We start from the raw sequence: 20634 nt of genomic DNA, 5'->3' as shown, positions 1-20634 counted from the left end.
CCCGGGAACTGTGAGAAAGGTAAGATGGGAATGAGTCTGGATGCCACCTATAACATTTCCATATCCTTAGACAGCTGGCCCTGGTTCAGCTTTGACACTGGGTAGGAAGGTTGGGGGAGATCCACGGACAACCAGCAGTAAAGATAAAGATTCAAGGGGCACCTGGCTGGCTCAGAGCATGTGACTCCTGATATTGAGGTCAGGAGTTTGAGCCTCATGTTGGGCACAGAGATTACTTAAATAAAAAAATAAATGGGTGCCTGGGTGGCTCAGTTGGTGTCTGACTTCGGCTTGGGTCATGATCTCACAGTTTATGGGTTCGAGCCCCACGTCGGGCTCTGTGCTGATAGCTCGGAGCCTGGAGCCTGCTTTGGATTCTGTGTCTCCCCCTCTCTCTGCTCCTCCCCTGCTCATACACACACACACTCTCTCTCTCTCTCTCAAAAATAAAATAAAAACATAAATAAAAAAAAATTTTTTAAAAAGGTAAAAAAATCAAAATGTAGCAATTATCGGGTAACTCCCATTAGTAGCCTTCCCAGCCCTGCTATAGGAATGGTGTATTCAATTGGTATACAAATACTACAGCACTCAACATATAACCTTACAATGCTTGGGTTCCACCTCCCATTTTTGCTCAAGCAAGGATGGAAAGCCCAGAACAAAGTTCTCATACCGTGTTTCACACTAAAAATGACATCAAGAGCCGAGTAACTTCAGTTTGTAGAATCGTATGAAATTCACATGGGACAAAACCATAAGTGAGTATATACAGCTCCTCAGCACAGAGGGAAGGAGGAGAATCTTATCTGAAAATGACTGTGCCTCTCCAATGACAAGAGCAGAAAAGAGACCCTTTTCACTCAGCCAACTCTTAGGTAGAAAAGCATGTTGGTGCCAGTGTCCATGACTCTAGCTGCTGCAACCCTGACCTCTTTAGCAAATCTAAGCACTTTTGCTAATGGCAACCACAGCTTCCGAACTAGGCACATAGCCAACCTCGTCTCAAAGGACCAGACTTGACAAGTGTCCTGCCAGCCTTGCCAAGAAGTCAGACCCGGCAACTTCCCTTCTATGCCCTATGCTCTCCCCCAGAGCAAGAGAACAGACTGCCTGCAGCAGCTGCTGTCTGTCAGTCACTGACCTATTTCGGAAGGGAGAGAAAGAGCATCAAGCAAAAGCTTTCACTTCATCATCTACATCTAAATCAGACTCAAAAGATAACCTTCAAAAAGGTCATGGGCCAGAGTGGGGAGGTTATAGTGCTGAAGCCATGAAAGAATTTTCACATGTGCCCATCCCCAACACAACACATAATTTTTCTTTCTGTGAGACAGTCTAGGAAGTACTGCTAACTCATTAGGTCTGGTCAGGGAGAAAGGTTGCCACTGAAGAAAAAGGAAAGTGGTTGGGAGATAAAGCGGAGCCTGCGAAATCACCCTAGGGATACAGCTATCACACAGCAGATTAATCCAGTGTCCCAAAGCTCAAAAGTGCTCCTTTAATTCCTAGGAAAGAGCAGGGTCCACTCTGTTGACAGCAGTCTGCAAACTTCTCTAAAGACTTTGGGTAACAGGCTATCATGTCGGAGAAAAACAAGCCACCTCAATAAGAGATTCCAGCCCTTTCTATGATGTTGTAGAGCACTTCCCCTTCATTTCCTCTCCTGTCACGTCTTGGGGAAATTGTCAAGATGGGAAGCTATGCTCTATGAAAAGAAGTCTGGCTCTGTATTTTCCCAGTCCCAACCTGAGGCTTCCTCCCTCTTTCCTAAGAAATTAAACCTACAAACAAATTGCAAAACAAAACAAATAAGAGAGAAACTACATAGGCTGGAGGGGGAACCTATAGAGATATCAACCAATTGTATTCAGGGACTGTATCTGGCTGTGATTCAGATTAACAAACTAAAAAAAAAAAAAAATCCAGAAGATAACTTGAGAAACAGTAGATACCTGATGATATTAACTTTTTTAGATGTGATAATGGTTATATATTTCTCTTTTTAAAAAAAGTCCTCATTTTTTGATATAAATTCTGAACTACTTACTTAAAGCTTAAATGACAGAACTAATTAGGATATGGTTTAAATTACTGGTATGGCAAGGGAAAGGCTGATGCAGGTAGCTGAAACAAGATGAGCTAGGAGTTTTTAAATTGGGTGATGGGGATACATAGGTATTCATACTCTTCTCTTCACATATGTATGTGTGTATGCATATATGTGTTATGTATACACGTGTGTGCTTTTTACCTTTTATAATATAAATGCTGTTTTTAAAAGTCAGATTTGCTTCCCTGGAGTCATTAGGGCATCTGATCTCAGAAAAGTGAGTGAAAAGGGTACCTTTTCTTAGCTGATCCTATAGTTGAGAAAATCAGCCTCAAGATCTCTGTAAGAAAAAAACTACCTAAACTCAGGCTCAGATCCTTGAAGACGGAGAGAGGATGCCACGCCTGCTATTTCAGCACCCTGTCACTGTTAGGTATCCAGTAGCCAGACACCACCGTGTTCTCTGTTCAGAGGGCGAGGGTATGCTCCATCTGTGGCTGGGGATGCAGGCAGCCTGCAGCAAGGTAAGTCCCTGGTGAGCAAGTGCTGAGTAAAGGGGTCAGTGGCTGCGTCTCAGCCTGTCTCACTCCTCCCCCAGCAGGGCTCCTCCCTTGCCCAATTCTTTTTTTCCTGCGTCACAAGCACAAAATGGAGTTAGCTAGGAGCAAAAACAATCTGTCTAAAATGGCTGAATGCAGTAGGGAGTGCCAGGCAATAAAGCAAAGGGAAAGGGCACCCCCTGCTGTCCAAGAGAAGTACCCCATTTTTCTTTCTTCCCTATTATTGCATATGTTAAAAGAATTCATCCAAGCTAATTTTGTCATAAATCTTGATTCTTCTGTTGAATTCGAAAACTGAAGCAGACTGAGGCATGAAGGAACATAATTTCCAGTCTGTGAAGACAGATAAGAGTCAAGGCACAAAGTCAGCGGCCGGAGTCCTAGTGACTGCTGAGTTCTGAGCAGTAACAGTTTCTAAGGGCCCCCAGAGCGGAAGGGAGTTCCTACGTAGCACAGTATTCCCTAACTGCAGGAATGAGCTAATGGCGCCCAGAGTCTCACAGCTGTAGCCATCACTTCCCCAGGAATTCCTGTGGCAGGCTTCTCTCGGTGAAGACCACAAACAGGAAATGGAAGAGAAGGGAGTTGCCTGACATCCTAGAAGCTAAGTTCTTAAGAATTGCAGGTGTGAGTGAGTAAGTGAGGTAGGAAAAAGGACTCTGGGAAAATTCTGTTGAGAACACAGCTGGCTCTAAAGCCAGTTACATGTGCAGGGCTGAAAGATTCAGGCTGAGCTATAAAGCAACTCCACCTAACCTTTGGGCTCACTCACTGACTCAGGACCAGACTCTACTCGCTCTGCCCAAGATGAACCTGCGTCATTTGTCCCTATTCTACAGGGAACACCCTCCATTGATCTTAGGCTGCCTTTCCCTTAAGTAACCCAAGTACTTTATGACTAAAAGAGAACACAGGAGAAAGGTAGAAAATGTGGAACATGTTGAGAAATCTGTGGATCCAAGTCACCAATAGCATTCACTCACTTAAATGAGGTGGCACAAATATGTGAGCTAATCCAACATCCATGAAGTGAGATAATGGCAGGACATACGTGTGAGCACAGAATCACAATAGGAAGTTAAAAAAAGTGGACTCCAGTACCACTATAGTTCTGTCTCCGATAAAATAGGGCCTTTGGAGAAGAGTCCTAGATCTCCCTAGCTTATCTAAAAGATCTGAACACTTAGTAAGATCTGTAGGTAGTACACACAACAACAAACTCCGTGAGGGCAACATAGCTAAGAATCACCAAGTCCACCCAGTGTACAATAAGCTGTGTCTATCAAGCTCTACCTAAGTTCTCTGATTCTGAGGAAAGGACAGAACAAGAGGGCCCTTCCATGTGCTAATGTAAGAAGGTGCCCATGTGGAGGATGTCTACTTCATATTCCCCATGGATGTAATATACATGAGTGGAAAATTCAGCACCTTGAAGCCCCTCGTAGGAATACACCATAGGAGGGAAAACCAGATTCCTATCACTGACCTCTCCTGGCAAAACAAATACCCATCTGCTAAATCCCACATAGCCAAACCACAGTGGATATTCAAGCTTTAAGGCAAGATGGGACAAACTGATAAAATGCATAAACCTGAAGAAGAAGAACAAAGCAGGACTGAATTCCAAAGGTACAGAGCTGAAGTGTTAAGAGTTAGGAAGAAGGGAGCAAATCAAAGTCTGAAAGGGTGGCAAAAAAGCACTATCAGAAATCTGGGCACTTCTCAAAACATTTGATCTCTCAGACAAGAAGTCACTGAATTTCTCACAGATACTTTCCCAGCACACCCAGGAAGGTGACTCAACATGGGAGTGCTAAGGAAGAGAGATGAGCTTCGGGGCCTGGAAGGAGAGACAAGAGACAGTAAGGCTAGAGGACAGGAGAAAAGGCATCAATATACGGCACTAGGTATAAAGTTTTTGCCTTTCTTAAAAGAAATCAATCAGGCTATAAATAAGAGCCACACATTTTAACTGGCTGACATATTTTTAAATTCTCTTTTAGCTTCTATGTTCTCCTCATCTCATTTTTTTCCCCTGGAGATTTGTTAAAGAAATCAGGACTGGTCACTGGTGAAAAGCAAAGAGCGCTCACCCAGTGCCACGACAGTCCCTGGAAGCAGGCATCTCTGAACACGCCTGCCTTCTTGGTACTCCCTTCCACTAAATCTTAGATTCTGAGCCTAACAGATCGGGGGTCAAATTCTGGCTTGCTATTTACTTGCTGTAAGATCTTAATAAACAAAGGACGTATTAATTCTGTACTTCCCATTTCTCAGTTATAAAATGAAGATAACACCTACTAGGCAGCACTGTTCCAAGAATTGGAAGTAACAGATAATGTGCTCCCATCATTCACAGCATCTGATATCAAATGGTATTCTTGAATCAGTTTAAGAGAGCAAAATACCTCCATTATTTTCTAGATTCTTGGAGCAGTTTTAATCTCTGCTGTACCTCTCCTAAATCCTGAGTAAACTGCACATTTCTAAGCTGTTTTCAGTAACAAAGGATCCTAGAAACACTCTACATTTTAGCAGGGTCCTGGGAGGAGAAGTAATAGAGTAAGTGCCTAACAAAGAGAACACAAGGAGTAAATACCCAGCCCCCAGCCTGAGTCTGCAAAGGCAGCAGCTGGTTTTCGTCATACTGCTGTTTTTTTCCCTTCTTTGTTCCTAAGGTGGAAGCCAGGAAAGGGTGTGGAAAGCGAGGGGAGGGGGGTTGAAGGGGTGGGGATGAGGGCAGAACCGTCATCACTGTTACTGAAAGTCACCTGATACTCTCCTCCAATCCCTAGTCTCTGACATCACAATTTGGAACCGGAGCCAAAATAGCTCAACTGCGCACACCCCGTGGTTGAAAAGAAAAATGCAAGCAGAACAGGAAAAGGGGGTCATTCTTCAAAGGATTTAGCAGTTTTTCTTGCCAAGAAGAAATTTAAACACACACTCACCTTATCTTCCAAACTAATAGATAACAAAAGAAAGAATCACAGACAGTAAGAACAGAGTTGGAATTAATACAGGATCAGAAAGGAGGAAAAGTTCCATCCCATCTTGCAAACACGGGGTTTCCAATGCCCTGCTGTTGTATAAATGGAGTTCCCTCACTCAAAGTTGCTGGAACAAATAGCTTTTTAAATTAGAATCTGATTTTTCAAAGACAAGCAGGCTAGGATTACTATGGGGAGTGAAATAAGATGCTTTTACCTGCTGTGTAGAACTGGATATTAGCATTCTGCTTTGTAAACACTAATTTTTTAGGTAAAGTACTTCTAAAAACCCCCTTTTCAGCATCATGGCCACTGGCAAACTTTCTTCTTAACCCTTTTGTTCTTCCCATTTAAAAAGTCAGATGACCACATTATAGAGAAATTAGTAGGAAAAGAAATCTAGCACCCTAACAAATTCTGTCATAGTATTCTGGTATATTCTCTTCCAATCTTTTACTTCTGCATTTTTTTCTGTAAAACAAAATTGCAATAATGGTTGCACATAATGGTTTCCTGCTTTTCCTGCCTAACACCATATCATGAGTGTTCTTCCAAGTTGCTCTGAAAGCAATGTGCCGGAATTCTTTTTTTTTTAATTTTTATTATTTTTTTTAATCTTTATTTTTGAGAGAGAGAGACAGAGTGTGAGCAGGGGAGGAAGAGAGAGACAGAGAGGGAGACACAGATTCCTAAGCAGGCTCCAGGCTCCGAGCTGTCAGCAGAGCCCGATGAGGGGCTTGAACCCACAAACCATGAGATCATGACCTGAGCCAAAGTCGGACGCTTAACCGACTGAGCCACCCAGGCGCCCCAGTGATGTGCCGGAATTCTTAAACAAAACAGTTACAGTGTAGTAAGTTCTAGAACTATTCTTTCCAGAACAAAAACTAAGAAGGAAGAAAAAAATGAGGCAGGTCATCCCTTTCCTTTGAAGACCACATCCCTCCTATGAAGTAGCATCCCTATGCTAGTGATACAAAGCTCTGCTCCTGCTTGAGAATATAATGCTCCAGAAGTAGCTAGAGTCTGGATAGGGCCCACAGCAGAACTTTGCAAAACTCTCTTCTTCACACCACAATGGCTGGAAGGCTTCAGTATGAGGTGTCCTACATTTATAAATTGGTGTGTTCAATTATTTATTACATAACAGAGTTTGCAGGGAGAACAAGAGGACACATCCACACACTCAAGATGCAGTCAGATTAACTAAGTTGTCGCAGCTGTTTCAAAAAAAAAGGACAGATTACTTCATTACCATATTTTTATTCTCGTGTTCATTAGAAAAGCAATGCATGCTTGTTGGAAATTAGATTTCTTTTAATGACAAAGATATCTATGTACTGACATGAAAAATCTCCACGATACAGGAAGTACAGAACAATAAAGATAGTATGTTACCTTTTGGTAAGGGGATGGAGGATAAGAATCTATCAGTTTTTGCTTATAACTGCATTTTTAAACACAATGAAAGTATAATCAAGAAACTAATAAAAATGATGACCTCTAAGGGTAGGGAGGGGGAGGATGGAATGGATGAACACTAGGGTGGTTATGAGACTTCTTCATACCATGTTGACTTCTCAACTACCTAGATTACTTATGCAGAAAACCAGGTAACGGAGAAGCAGGAAAGCCCCAGAGGAAACATCCTGTGGTGGAGGTATCATTAGTACTCCCTGAAAACTGGTCTATAATTTCATGTTTACAGGGAGATTGGTCCCATATTAGCAAAAGAGTAAGTTCACATCTGACAATTCCCAAAGCATGTAAGGGATGCTGAGAACAGGGCTGTTCCCGTAAGGCAGCTGCTTTGGGCCCAGCATGTAGCAGCCTAAAAGCACTGGATGACTCTCCTGCTTATCCTAAAGCTCAGCTCTGCTCTTGACATTTCCTGGAGATCCCATTCTTCTTCCTAAACACATCCCTGATCTCTACCAACTCCAGGTCTCCATGGTGAAGGAATAACCAAACAAGAACAAGAGTTGTCTGCCTAAGTGTAGCCCCTTCATCACGATCTGGACTTCCTGGTCTTACACAACTCCATCTTTGTTGTACAACTGGAGGGATTTCCCATCATCTGCCTGCCACACATATCCTCCATCCTCATCATCAGTCTCTAAGTGGTTCCTAGCTCCACAGACTCCAGAGAACTTCTTCAAAATATCCTTCAAAGATACCTAACGAGACCTGGCCAGAAGATGGCAAGAAAAAATTTTGTAAAAACAAGTGCCCCTGAATTAGAGCCTCTAAAATGTCAGGAATCAATAGAAAATGTCATATTGCCTGCTAACTTATCTTGTATGATCTCCATAAAAAGAAGGATAATACCTACTCTGAAAGATACACAATTGAAATCTGCAGATAATGCTGGATGGTACCTTGGGTTTAAAAGATATAGTTTCAGTCTATGCAAGTCAAGAATAGTAATACAGGCACACACTAAAGTTTGAATAGCTAGAAAGAGGTTCTAAAACTGGAATTATCTTGGGGGTAATCAGGAGTTAACAGTGATAGAAAAGGGTTGACAGTAAAAACTTTTCTGTACCAGCAAATTCTATCCAAGACAGACCAGGGGAATTCCCTGAGGGAAATTTATCCAGTATACTATCTCTGGGAAGTTAGGAGTATATTATCAGCGGGGAGTTCCATTATATGCTTGAAGGAGCTATTCAGCAGAGACAGAGACAGGATTGGGAATATTTTTATCATGGAGTTATAAATATGTATAGAATGAACTGTCAAGCTGGTAAAAAACAATTTTTTATTTAAGCCTTCTAAAAGGAAGGCTATGATTTCATGAAGTTATCAGACTAAAAAAAAAAAACAAAACCAAACAACAACAAAAAAAAACATGCTCCAGCATCTATGCCCTCCAAAAACCACCAGTGTTGCTCCTATAAAGATACTAGCTGCAAGAGGATAAGATCCTTTTGTAAAAGGCAAGTTACAGCTTCCTGTCTTTTACGCATCAGTCCTCCAAATGTATTTCCTGACAGATAGAGGGCAGCATAACACACAGTTTGTATTTGAAAATCACAGAGGCTGTCTCTCTTTAACGTGACTGCATCACTCGCAGACGTAACAATGACACAACTAAAACAGAAGAGATCCATGTGCCATCTGGTGGCGAAAAGGAGAAAGAGCACTCTTCAGATATATCAAATTCCTCTAGTTTAGAAGGAATTAAAGTTTAATTATCTTTATCTGATGACACCCTCCCTTAAATCTCCACCAGTAAGTCTTCCGTGGAAAGTAAACCGGCAGTCTTCATGAAACCTTTCACAGTTTTACACTAGTTTAGTTCCATACCCCCAAACACTAATTGAAAGCAAGCAGCAATTTCTAATGCCTGATCTCAGTGCAGGGAAAATGAATGAAACTCAAAACAAAACAACAGAAGAATTTTTTAGCAATCAGTCAAAACAAAAGAGTTTGAGATGACAACACCAAAGACAACTTATGCAAGCAAAAAGAAAGGGAAAAAAACCAGAATAACAAAACCCAGAAGTTTCAAGTTGAGAGTATCTTTTGGTTAATCTGTCTCATTTTATAGATGAAGAAAGAGGTATGAAGGAATATCTCTGGTGCAATCTCCTTAGTAGTCTGATTAAAACAAGGTACCACATTCCCCTATCACACACTACAATAAGTAATTCCTGATTTTTGATGGTAGGATAAATTGGTACTATCCTATACTTAGCAATATGGACACAGAAACTTTAAGAATATACTGCAGAAATGCAAATATACAGAGATAAATATAAAATTATTCTTCTTGTAGCACTGCTTATAGTATAAAAAGCTGGTAACTTCTCAGTAAGAGATCAAGTGTATAAAGTTTAGATTTATTCATGTGACAAAGTACAATTATTCACTAGAAATAATGGGAATACATCTGTATGTAATGCTATCAAGAGATGCTGAGAAATGTTCAGCAAAATGCACAACGGTATCTACCACATGGAATCCCACAGATTAGATTAAAAATATGTGTATACCCTCACATTTCTGTAATTTTACTTTTTAAAAAATTTTTTTTAATATTTTTATTTATTTTTGAAGGAGAGTGAGACACACAGAGCATGAGCAGGGGAGGAGCAGAAAGAGAGGGAGACAGAGAATTCGAAGCAGGCTCCAGGCTCTAAGCTGTCAGCACAGAGCCTGATGCAGGGCTCGAACTCACAAACTGTGAGATCAGGAGCTGAGCCAAAGTCGGACGCTCAACTGAGCCACCCAGGTGCCTCTGTAATTTTATCTTTTAACGCCCCTGTCCCTTAAAGTTCCAGTTAAGATTAAGATTCTATTGGAAAATTTCCCACATTTTCCCACCTGAAAAGGATTTCACCCTTTCATTTATTAGAATAACACATACAGCTGAAAGGTATGTTAACCATGGTCACTCCAGGCAGGGAGAAGACTTTTTTTAAAAAATATTTTTAGTGTATTCTATGTATTTGCTGAAATGAAGATATCATAATAGTACAGGAAGTGGCTTCAGACAGGACCATGGTAAGAGAGAGGAAGACACAGAGAGTGGGTATAATAATGGCAGAAGTCTACAGAAGCATGTCTTCTGATGGCTTCAGTATTCTCAGTGAAGTAGGAGGACTGAGAATGAGGGAGATATTGGGTCTTTGAGAAGAGAAAAAGTGTGAAATTATCATTTAGAAGAATAGGAAGTTGAAGGTACTCGAAATGTTTAATATCCAATTGCTTGGCAGGATCAAGGGCTAAGCAACACTGCAAACTGAGCGGAGGAGACCCAGAAGAAAGAACAGCCAGTGAGGTAGGAGAAAAAGTAAGAGCATCTGCTGTCCTGAAAACTTGAAAAGTCTATCATGGAGGACCAAATGTTTGTTTTTCTCCAGCCACTTTCATCAGCACAGCTACCTGTACAGGGCAAGGAGAGACTGTGGTTTTTGCCAATCAACTATGATGAAATCAGAGAGAGGTAACAGAAGGGGAAAACATCCAAGAGAGTGATTATTATGATGATGAACCATGGAATTTTAGGTGAGGAGGAGAGTGAAGTCATCGAGGAACAGAAAGACAGTGAAAGGTGGTAGGACAAATGGACTGGAAGTCCCAGGGCGTGGCGGTCAGGATACTAGAGAGAGAAGTAAAAACATAGAACGTGGGTGGCATGAAATTAAGATTGTGGAGGGACTGCAGTTTTGGTGATGACCGTAGGAGGGAATGGATGAGGTAGAGGACAAGATCACTGCAAAAGAAGAACTCAAGGAAGTGGGAAGCCAAAATACTGGCAGGATCATGACTCTTTCATACAGAAATTGCAAAGAATTAAGGTGGAAGTGGTACTGGAGTACTGCAAAGAGTAATCAATCGCTAACCTGGCTGAGAGAGGAGTAACTTGGGATGTTAATAGATCATTGGCACTAAGAAAGGAACTGGGTGATGTAATTTGATGTCATGAGATTCAAAATTATGGGTTTTTAGCCAAGAGAAAGGTGGTATGATCTTAAAGTGGCAAAAACAACAACGAGGACATCTATACCATCTCTGGGTCCAGGTCCATTAAGATGAGATTTATGTGAAAAAAAAAAACCCACCACAGGAGAAACACAAGAAGGAAAGCAGTGTTGAGGGAAAGCCAGGTTTCTATTAGACCAACAAGGTTAAGTTGATGTTATTGGAGACTTTGCTTGTATTGGACCAAGAATTCCAGAGGACACAGTGAATGGGTTTCAGGTGCTCAGGTAGGATCAGAGGAGGAGACTGAATAGGAGATACGTAGACCCTTAAGGGGATTCGAGTATGGGATGTGAGGACGACCTATAGTAATACACACCAAGATAAATAGCATAATATTAGATCCAGTGAATTCAAGGCAAATGGTGATGGAAAGGTTGAGAGGAGAGAGGAGTATGTGAAAGGGATAGTTTAGGTTGTTTTTTTATACCCCTGATGATGGGCAGAGGACAAACCAAATGTTCAGGGCTCCTCATTACCCCAGGTGATAGGAGATTCAGGTTTTTTAGATGATGAGGAAGTGCCCTCTGATATTATGGAACTTCCCAAGTACTTTGCACTAACTCATAGACTGATCCTACTTAGAACCCAAGAAAATTAGTAATTAAAAGACAATAATCCCAACAAATATTCACTTGAATAGCACTTGGAGTCCTAATCCTATACACTTGAGAGCAGTAACGAACTGATGGAACAGACATCTTTCTGCCAAGACATTCAATGAATAGGGTGGAGCATGCTGAGCTCTTACAAAATCTTGTTTCTAGGGGTTAAAGTTGCAGAAACTGTAAAGATTCACTTGGACATTTCCTGATAAAAATCCAACTGAAAGAGTGCCCCCTAGTGGACAGAAGAGGATCACAGGGAAAAGGAAAGACCCTTTGACCTCTGGGGAAAGAAGGTATTGCTTCCCCACCACTGGCTACCCTTGAAGCCTGAACTAAACAAGTTCTGGGAGAGCAAGAGAGGATTGTTGCCAACAGTTCTGACCTGTGGGACAACAGCACAAACACTGGGATCTTGATGCACACAGTCAAATCCTAATGAAAATACTGTTACTGTGTATGAAATTTGCAGCTCTTGGTCAAGATCTTACTTTTAGGCAGAGTTCTTTCTAAATTACTGCTGATAACCACTTGGAGAGCTGTTCTGATGATGCCCAAAGTTGCCACAGGCCCCTCATACTTTTTAACAGGGAGAGGGTTTAACCTACATATTGTCTGTCCAATGCACACCACTAATGGAGGTTAGCTTGTGGATCTTAAAAGCCCAGAACATTTTTGGATGGAAGGAATAAACCTAAAATGGAAAATGTCACTGTTACTTAGCACATCAGTTATCACTTCTTACACCATTCCAAGGACAGTATTTTTCATGGGATCAAGTCATTAACAAAAGAGAGTAAGAGTTACAAGGAAAGCTGAATGAAAAACTACTTATCTCATACATACAAATAATGACCTGAGGTCACCACAGTGATGAAAATGCTCCTTAGGAAAAGATGAAAAAAATTAAAATTTAACTAATGAACGTGTTCCCAAGGAATTCAAAAGGCAGAGTCAAGAAAGAGACCATGATAAAAGACTCCTTGCTGATCACCATAAGAAGAGTGAGAAAGTAAAAAGGGCTAGAAGTTTTTATAGCACTGCCTATCAAATCTGAATTCATAATATTCCCTGGCAAGGAATAAATCAACTGAGGAAATTTGTGATTTATAGAAAGTCAAGAGTTCAGAAACAAGAGACTAATCTTTAAGAGAGAAAAATGATCAAGAGAACTTGTAGTATACATTTGAGGACTGGCTCCTCTCTCTGGGCTCTTACTTAAAAACGCCCACATCTTCCTGAACCGTAATGAAGAAGTGGCTGGAGACCTCTGACTAAGGAGGGAGATGTAAAGAGTGAGGTAGGCGTTTTCTTTAAGGTTTGTTCCTGGAGTAGGTATACAAGAGGCTTTAGGGATAAGTAAAATAAAAGGGGGATACAGCTATGTCTAACAAGTAACGGAGACTTGTGTTTAGCAAATGAGAAAGGAAATAATGCAATATTATGAACACCTACTGTCCAAATAACTTCCTCATCAAGCCTGGCAACTACTAGGCTGAAATCATCTAAGCAGAACTTTTATTGTAATAGAGAAGCAGGTCTTAGTTCTCCAACTGGATTCATTGCTACAAGTGAATATACTATAATCAAAACATGTCTCTTCTTCTTCAACCCTAAATATCCAGTATTTCACCTACTTTCCCTAATCTGTTATTTCTTTTTTGTACTAAGAGTCACTGCCAATTCAAGGACTGAAGTGAAGTGCCTGAATGAATGAAGTAGTTGCAAAACTACTTCTTTCATCTTTTGTCTGGAGCTAAGCTTCTGGAAACATTTAGGGGAGGGATATACACTTCTGGAACGCAGAGGGCCAGAGCAAGGACTTTGGAATCAGACACTCAAGAGTGCGAATCCTGGCTTTGGCACTTACTATATAGACTTGTAAAAGTTATTCAAGTTAGGTCTCTAATTCTTTATCTGAAAGACAGAATATTTACAGAGTGCTAATGAGTATTTATCTATTGTTTAATTACATCATCAATATTAAGACTATGAAACTGAAACTGGTTACCTACCTGACAAAAAGGATTAAGGATGAAGATATTCTGAAATTTTACATGGACATGTTTAAAACATCAGAAACAAAAGAAACCTTGCTTTTATAATCAGGAGACCTGGGCCCTTAGAGGCCTACCTCTGAAGCTGTTAAAGCCTGAATTTCCTTACCTGACATAAACTTTAACTAAGATCCTCAAAGTCTTTTTTTACTCAAGTGTTTTTTTTCAGGTATGTTGTGATCAAGGGGCTACTTCGGAACAATATGCATGGAGTTTGCCAACCTGAAGCACCAAGAGAAGGAAGTTCAAAACTGCATCAGGAAAGCCAAGGGCAAATTAGCCCTGATCACAGTGGGAGTTATACATGGGATGGGGTCCCTATGCAGTACTTCTGCCTGCTACCTGAGAGCCCCTGCAGCAATGGCATTAAATCAACTATTCTGTTCCCAAGAGACATGTTAAATAAGTCCCAATATTCAAATACCTCTTGTATCACCAGAGATTTACAGACTAACTCAAAGGGGAAAAAAGCAGGCAAACAGAGAAGAAAAAAATAAATATCAGACATTAAAGTCAGTAAAACATTAAAAATCCAAAGAAAAAATTATTTTTAAAATGGGGAGGCATTTCTTTTTTGGGGGGAAATTAATGAAAACATAGATGTACCATGGGCAACAAGCAGCAGGAATGTCCTGGTGCATCTGAGTGCTATAAGTAACTTAGAGTTGGGTAAACAGTAAGTACTTAGGATTATATTTGACAGAGAAAATAAAACCTCCCCCAGGAATTTCTTTAAATTATTAAGATTTAGAATGTCTGGAAAACTCGTGATTTTGTAGTTTTCAGAACACACCCTCAAGTGTTTCCTAATGAAAAGACAGGGACATTAAGACAGTGTGCCAATTTAATAGCTGCAAATGGTTAACTGAAACTAAAGATATTTAAAGACTAGCTAGATGGGTGCCTGTCAATCAGTTAGGTGTCTGACTCTTGATTTCGGCTCACGTCATGATGTCAAGGTCGTGAGATTGAGTCCCGTGTCCGACTCTGTGCTGGGCATGGAGCCTGAGTAAGATTCTCTCTCTCTCTGCCTCTCCCCTGCTTGTGCACTCAGCAATCTACTAGTGAGGATTATTACTACACAAAAATCAATAGTCCATTAAACCAAACTAAAGAAAATTTAAAAAAGAACCAAGGCTGGTAGAAAGTTAGAAACTTAAATGAAAAGAATGTCATTTCTAGGGCAGAACCTGAGAACTGAAGGATCATTAAAAAGTTTGGTTACAGTGCTGAAAATGACAAAAGATAAAGTCTGGCTTGGGTATTTTTAACACACCATCTATCAATTCACAGGGGGAATAAAATGCCAAGGAAAACCATAAACTGCAGAAAATCCCACTCTCATCAACAGTAATATGAGTGTACAGAAGTAGGATGTGACCAAGGCAGGAGGAAAGGGGTCCAGCCAGTATGCATGCACAGTGGCACTCAGAGCACAGCTACAAGAAAGCAACTTAGGCCAGAGCCAACAAAGGGCTAGATTCTGTGACCTTACAAATCAGGAAATCATTTGATTTTGAGTTTCTCTGTCAACTAGTCTTTGGTGATATACTAGAGTAGGGTAAGTTGTCATTGTCATGGTATTTTTCACTAAGAGGGTGGAAGTAATCCACTGTGCTGGGCTTTAGTTCAGAAGATGACAGCTCTTCTGGAATACAAGGCCACTTTGCCCTGAGTGACAGGGCAACATGTCAAGTCTGAGCACAGCAATCTCACACTCTCAGATACATGCACATATCTAGGGACCACCAAAGACACCTAGCAATGTTAGGCTCCTTATAAGAAAGCGCAGCTTGGTCCCCTCATATCACTTAAGGAATAAAATAAAGGGGCAGAAGGAGGGCAGAGAGAAGATGGGGAAATGCTCAAAAGTTGCACTTAGTTTCCATCACTAGGGTCATAATATACCCCTAAGTAAATAAAAAAGCTTTAAGATGGAAATACAAAATTAGTGGGCTATAATTGTCATTAAATTCAAATACTGTATTCTTCAGGGGAAATAACTACAACTGCCCCATCATAAGGCAGCACAAAACCACAAAAATTAGGAAGTGAAGAAAGAAGAGGGCAAAAAGATCAGTTCTTCTAGAACAAAGGGGAAGATACAAAGGTGAAGAAGCAAGAATTTATACCAAAAAAAAAACATGGACCAGAAGACAAGATCCCTAGATCTGGCCATTTAACCTTGGGCAAGGTACCTACTCACTCCAAACATGCTACAGAATGGAGATAATACACATCCTGCTTATCTCTTAAGGCTTCTTTGCAGATCCAAGAAGTAACACATGTTAAAGCAGTTAGAAGACTACAAAACACAACAGAAATGTAAGGTAACAGTATTAGTACTTCAGGTGTGGCAGCTTGGACTTAAAATAACTTTCTACCCTGTCAGTTAACATCACAGGTACTGAGCCTTCTGGACTATTAATAAAAAAAAAAAGAAAAAAAACTGCAGTAGAGATATCAATCCCCGATCTCTCAGTCTTCTAAAGAGAAATCGCTTTACATCTGCTTCATCTCGCTCTAATGTTCAAGATACTCAATTAAAAGGCTCTTCTGTATTCTTACCTTTTGAAGCTGGAGGGAAAATGGCCAGGAAAACACCAAATATTGAAAAGAAATGGAAGGGAAAAAAAAAAAAAAGAATCACACATGGTTTTGTTACTATAGACAGTCACTCAATCACCTAAGCTATTCAAAACTCCACCCAACCCTTACTGAGTGTAGGTCTAGGATGGCACCTGAAACACAGTGCCAGAATCCGTTCAAGGGTGTTACTAACAGGGGCCTAGAATGAGCTTCTTGTCACCTTAATCTCATATCCCCAACAAGTTATACTGATATAAAATACCCATATACAAAACAAACTGGGGGGAAAAATACCAAAATGCAACAGTTTTCTTTCTCAACCTCAGCATCCCCAGAAAACAAAAATATCTTAATTCCTTCCTAACAGGAAAAACCACCTCTCTTCAACCCTCACCCAGGGACAGGAAAAGAATGGAAAACCCACTTAAAGGACACTCCAAGTCCTATCCTGGCCCTGGGCATGAAAGAGGAAGGTACTCACTCTTGGTCTGGGCAGAAAAGGTAAGAGTAAGTTTGGCGAAAAGTTCATTGTTCTCAAAACGGTCCTCCTTCACTTTTGTCCAGAAGCAGTCCTGGGACAGGTCCTCAACAACAAACTGTGGATAAAGGCAGAGTGTTGAGTTATTAAGCTGAGCTCTGTACTTTCCAACCTGGAAAATGGATTAAGATGCAGAAGACGTGGGTAGTGGTTCTCAGCAAAATAGACTAATCCAAGACACAGAGGAGCTGCACTCTTCATGGTAGGATCAGGAGACAGTGCTTCCAGTTTGTTTTTTGGTGATTATTCAAGAACTAGATTCAGTTATGCTACTTATCTTCCTCCTAACCTCAAGTCCTCTAGTTTTAGAAGTATTGAGGATTTCACATCTTCCCTTGCTCTACATTATATTTTTCCCAAAAATTTAGCTATTAACTATGACAAACGGAAAAAAACAATTTAACTATGACAAATTAGTTTACGAGTTTATTAGTTTATTTTGTATCACTAAGCTCTTTTAACTTGGTTTCTTTAAGCAGAAGGCTAATGCAGAAATCACAGGGGCCTCAAATGCACAGTGGAGGAAATACTGTGCCATGCAAACATGTCCTCTGTAACTCACTGATGGCAGAGAGAGGTATCAGGATGTATCCAAAAGCCACAATTTTCCAGATCAGCACTACTGTCAGCAGCTCGCAAACTGGTGAAATGACTATTACCAAACTGTTACCGTGGCACTCATAACCTCAGAAAAAAGACCAAAAACATTAAAGATATGTTTAGGGTTTGTAGCAGAGAATAGGGCTCCAAGAACTCTCCGAAGTGATGTCTGCCATACAGAAGACGCCTAACATGTGCTGAATAAGCAGAAGCGTGAATGGAACCTGAAGGCAGATGTTAGTTGTAAGAAAGGGAAGACCACCTGGGCACAAAGTAGGAAAGTGAAGTGGTTTCTTAATATCTACTAATGAAAAAAATGGACAGAAATTCTCACCTTGGACCAGTTTGGCCTTCGGAGCTGCACTTCTGGCTTATAAAGCTTCTTTGGGGTTAATCCAAATGGCAGAACTGGGGCTGCAGGAACTCCAAATCCAAAAGGGGGAGGTGGAGGCATACCCATTCCAGGTGGAGGTGGAGGGATTCCAGGACCTCCAGGAAATGGAGGGGGTGGAGGGATTCCAGGACCACCAGGAAGAGGGGGAGGAGGAGGGGGCATTCCTACTCCTCCAGGTAAGGGAGGAGGGGGTGGGGGGATGCCAGCACCCCCAGGCAAAGGAGGGGGTGGGGGGATACCAGTGCCCCCAGGCAAAGGAGGAGGTATAGGGATACTAGCGCTCCCAGGCAAAGGAGGGGGTGGGGGGATGCCAGCACCCCCAGGCAAAGGAGGGGGTACAGGGATGCCAGCACTCCCAGGCAAAGGAGGGGGTGGGGGGATGCCAGCACCCCCAGGCAAAGGAGGGGGTGGGGGGATATCAACAGTACTTCCAGGCAAAGGAGGGGGTGGGGGGATACAAACACCCCCAGGCAAAGGAGGGGGAGGTGGTGGAGGAGGAATGGTACCACCTCCAGGAAGAGGAGCTGGTGGGGGTATGCTAACCACCCCCGGTAAAGGAGGGGCTGGGGGTGGAGTAACAGGGCCAGAGTCACCAGGTAAAGGAGGGGTGGGGGAGACAGAAGCACTGCTAGGAAGGGCTACAGCAGTAACGGCAGCGGAGAGAGAAGCCATTTCTTTCTTGGCATCTTCCAGTTCCTTAGAAAGCTTGGCAACCTAGAGGAACAACAACAATGGAAGTACTCCTCCCTTCACTCAGGGACTACTGGGGTTGGAAGGGACCTACAAAATTACTTAATCCAAAGTTCTCATTTTTACACACACCACACTGAAAGTAATCAGACAGACTCCTCAAGTCATACCTAAAGTCACAGATATTTAGGGACCCAAACTAGAATTCAGGTCTTCATGTTCTTAGTTTAGCATGCTTTGCATTAAAAAGGCAACTTCAACCTTTATGTTAAATTCTCCCTTTAATTAGAAAATACAAAGTTCAAGCAAGTCAAATATTCTAGTGATAAAACCATGTAAGTGATCAACTTATCAGATACCATATTTAAGTATTTGTAACTGCAGGGGTGCCTGGGTGGCTCGGTCACTTAATGCATCTGACTTCAGCTCAGGTCATGATCTCACAGTTCCCGAGTTCGAGCCCTGCGTCGGGCTCTGTGCTGACAGCTCAGAGCCTGGAGCCTGCTTTGGATTCTGTGTCTCCCTCTCCCTCTGCCTCTTCCCCGCCAGCGCAGGTGCACACTCTCTCTCTCTCAAAAATAAACATTAAAAAAATACTTATAACTGCAAAGAGAGTATGGGGATAAATCTGTCCAGAAATAGCTAAAATAAGAGAAAATTAGCAAATATGTGAAGAGGTAATTTGGATTTTACTCCTGAATGTCTCAGAAGACCATTAGTTTTAATTCTGGGTAGTACTGTGACTCCTTTTATTCTCTACGTTGTCTGTATTTTCCAAATTTTCTATCTTATGTATTACCTCAAAATAAAACAAAAAACAGTAAATGATTTTTAAAACATGCACCATCTAACTAGATTACCTATTAGTAGCTGAACCCTCCCGAGGAATAAGGTGTCTGACTCCTGCTGCAGACAGGCCTATCATGAGGCTGCTGATGGCTTAGAGGTCACTCTGCCTCCCCCGCTCAGGCATTACCTCCCCTGTGAGTTGAGACACCTCTGCTTCCAAGTCCTGTTTCTTTGTGGCTATCTGCTGCTTTTCAGAATCCAAGGCATCCTTTTCTCCCTGAAGATCCTGGAGCTTCTGCTCAAAGTCACTTTCCATCTTTTTCATTTCTACCTGTAGCTCATGTCGTGCTGTTAACTCTGAGTCCAGCTAAAGGAGAAAGGAATTAGGCTCTTTGTAAGCTCTCCATTCCAGCAAGAAGCACAGCGTTATTGCCCAAAATTCACTATTTTGTCCCAATGCTTTTAGAGAGCTCACTTTCCCAGGGAATGCCTGGGAAAAAAGACCACCATGATTTTGACCTTAAAATCAAGGTTAAAGAAGGGGGAAACCAGGGATCATTTCCACAGTCTATCTAATTTGGGGAATTACAAAAACAAACAAAAACAACCTAAGACAAATACTGTATGATTTCACTTACGTGTGGAATAAAAAAAAACAAAAAAAACAAAAAAAACAAACAAACAAATCAACAAACAAAAAAAGCAGAAACAAACCCATAAATACAGAGAACAAACAGGTGTTTGCCAGATGCAAAGGGGGTGGGGAGTAGGCAAAATGGATGACGGCAATTGGGAGGTACAGGCTTCCAGTTATGGAATGAATAAGCCACAGGGACGAAAGGCACAGAAGAGAGGATATGGTCAATAGCATTGTAATAGTGTTGCATAATGACAGATGGTAGCTACACTTTGTGGTGAGCACAGCATAATGTATAGAGTTGCTGAATCACTATGTTGCACCCCTAAAATTAACCTAACATTGTGTGTCAACTATACTTCAGTTAAAAACCAAGCAATCAAATAAACCTAAGATTTTAAAGAAATTTAACACTGTTAAGACATTTCACCAGAGCAGCTATGGTGGACAATCCCAGCAGCCTCTAGGAGCAAACCCCCAACAACCGCAATAGGAGTCCGTAACAACTAAAGAGGAAAAAAAGAATTCACACACATATTCCTGTTGTTCTAGGAATAAGAGGCCTGAGATGCCAGCAAAACTGCAAGAGCTGTCACTGTTATTCATGAGAGCCATCTGTCTCTTCCTGTCCTACCCAGGGGA

General features: G+C 41.4%; 1 protein-coding gene across 3 annotated transcripts in view; it reads right to left on the bottom strand.

Moving 5' to 3' along the window:
* The window catches only part of DIAPH1 (diaphanous related formin 1), a 103397-nt gene that overhangs the window by 43019 nt on the left and 39744 nt on the right, over nt 1-20634 (bottom strand). For all 3 annotated transcript variants that reach the window (XM_053907402.1, XM_053907401.1, XM_019424461.2), the window contains 3 exons: nt 19543-19722; nt 17817-18590; nt 16826-16940 (listed from right to left, as the gene is read on the bottom strand). In XM_053907402.1, coding sequence (XP_053763377.1) covers nt 16826-16940; nt 17817-18590; nt 19543-19722 — 1069 coding nt within the window. The remainder of the gene's footprint in view (nt 1-16825; nt 16941-17816; nt 18591-19542; nt 19723-20634) is intronic.

This window comes from Panthera pardus, unplaced genomic scaffold (genome assembly GCF_024362965.1).
Source record: "Panthera pardus isolate Hobbes unplaced genomic scaffold, ASM2436296v1 HiC_scaffold_2, whole genome shotgun sequence".
NCBI lineage: Eukaryota > Metazoa > Chordata > Mammalia > Carnivora > Felidae > Panthera > Panthera pardus.
This window is presented reverse-complemented; position numbering and strand designations above follow the sequence as displayed.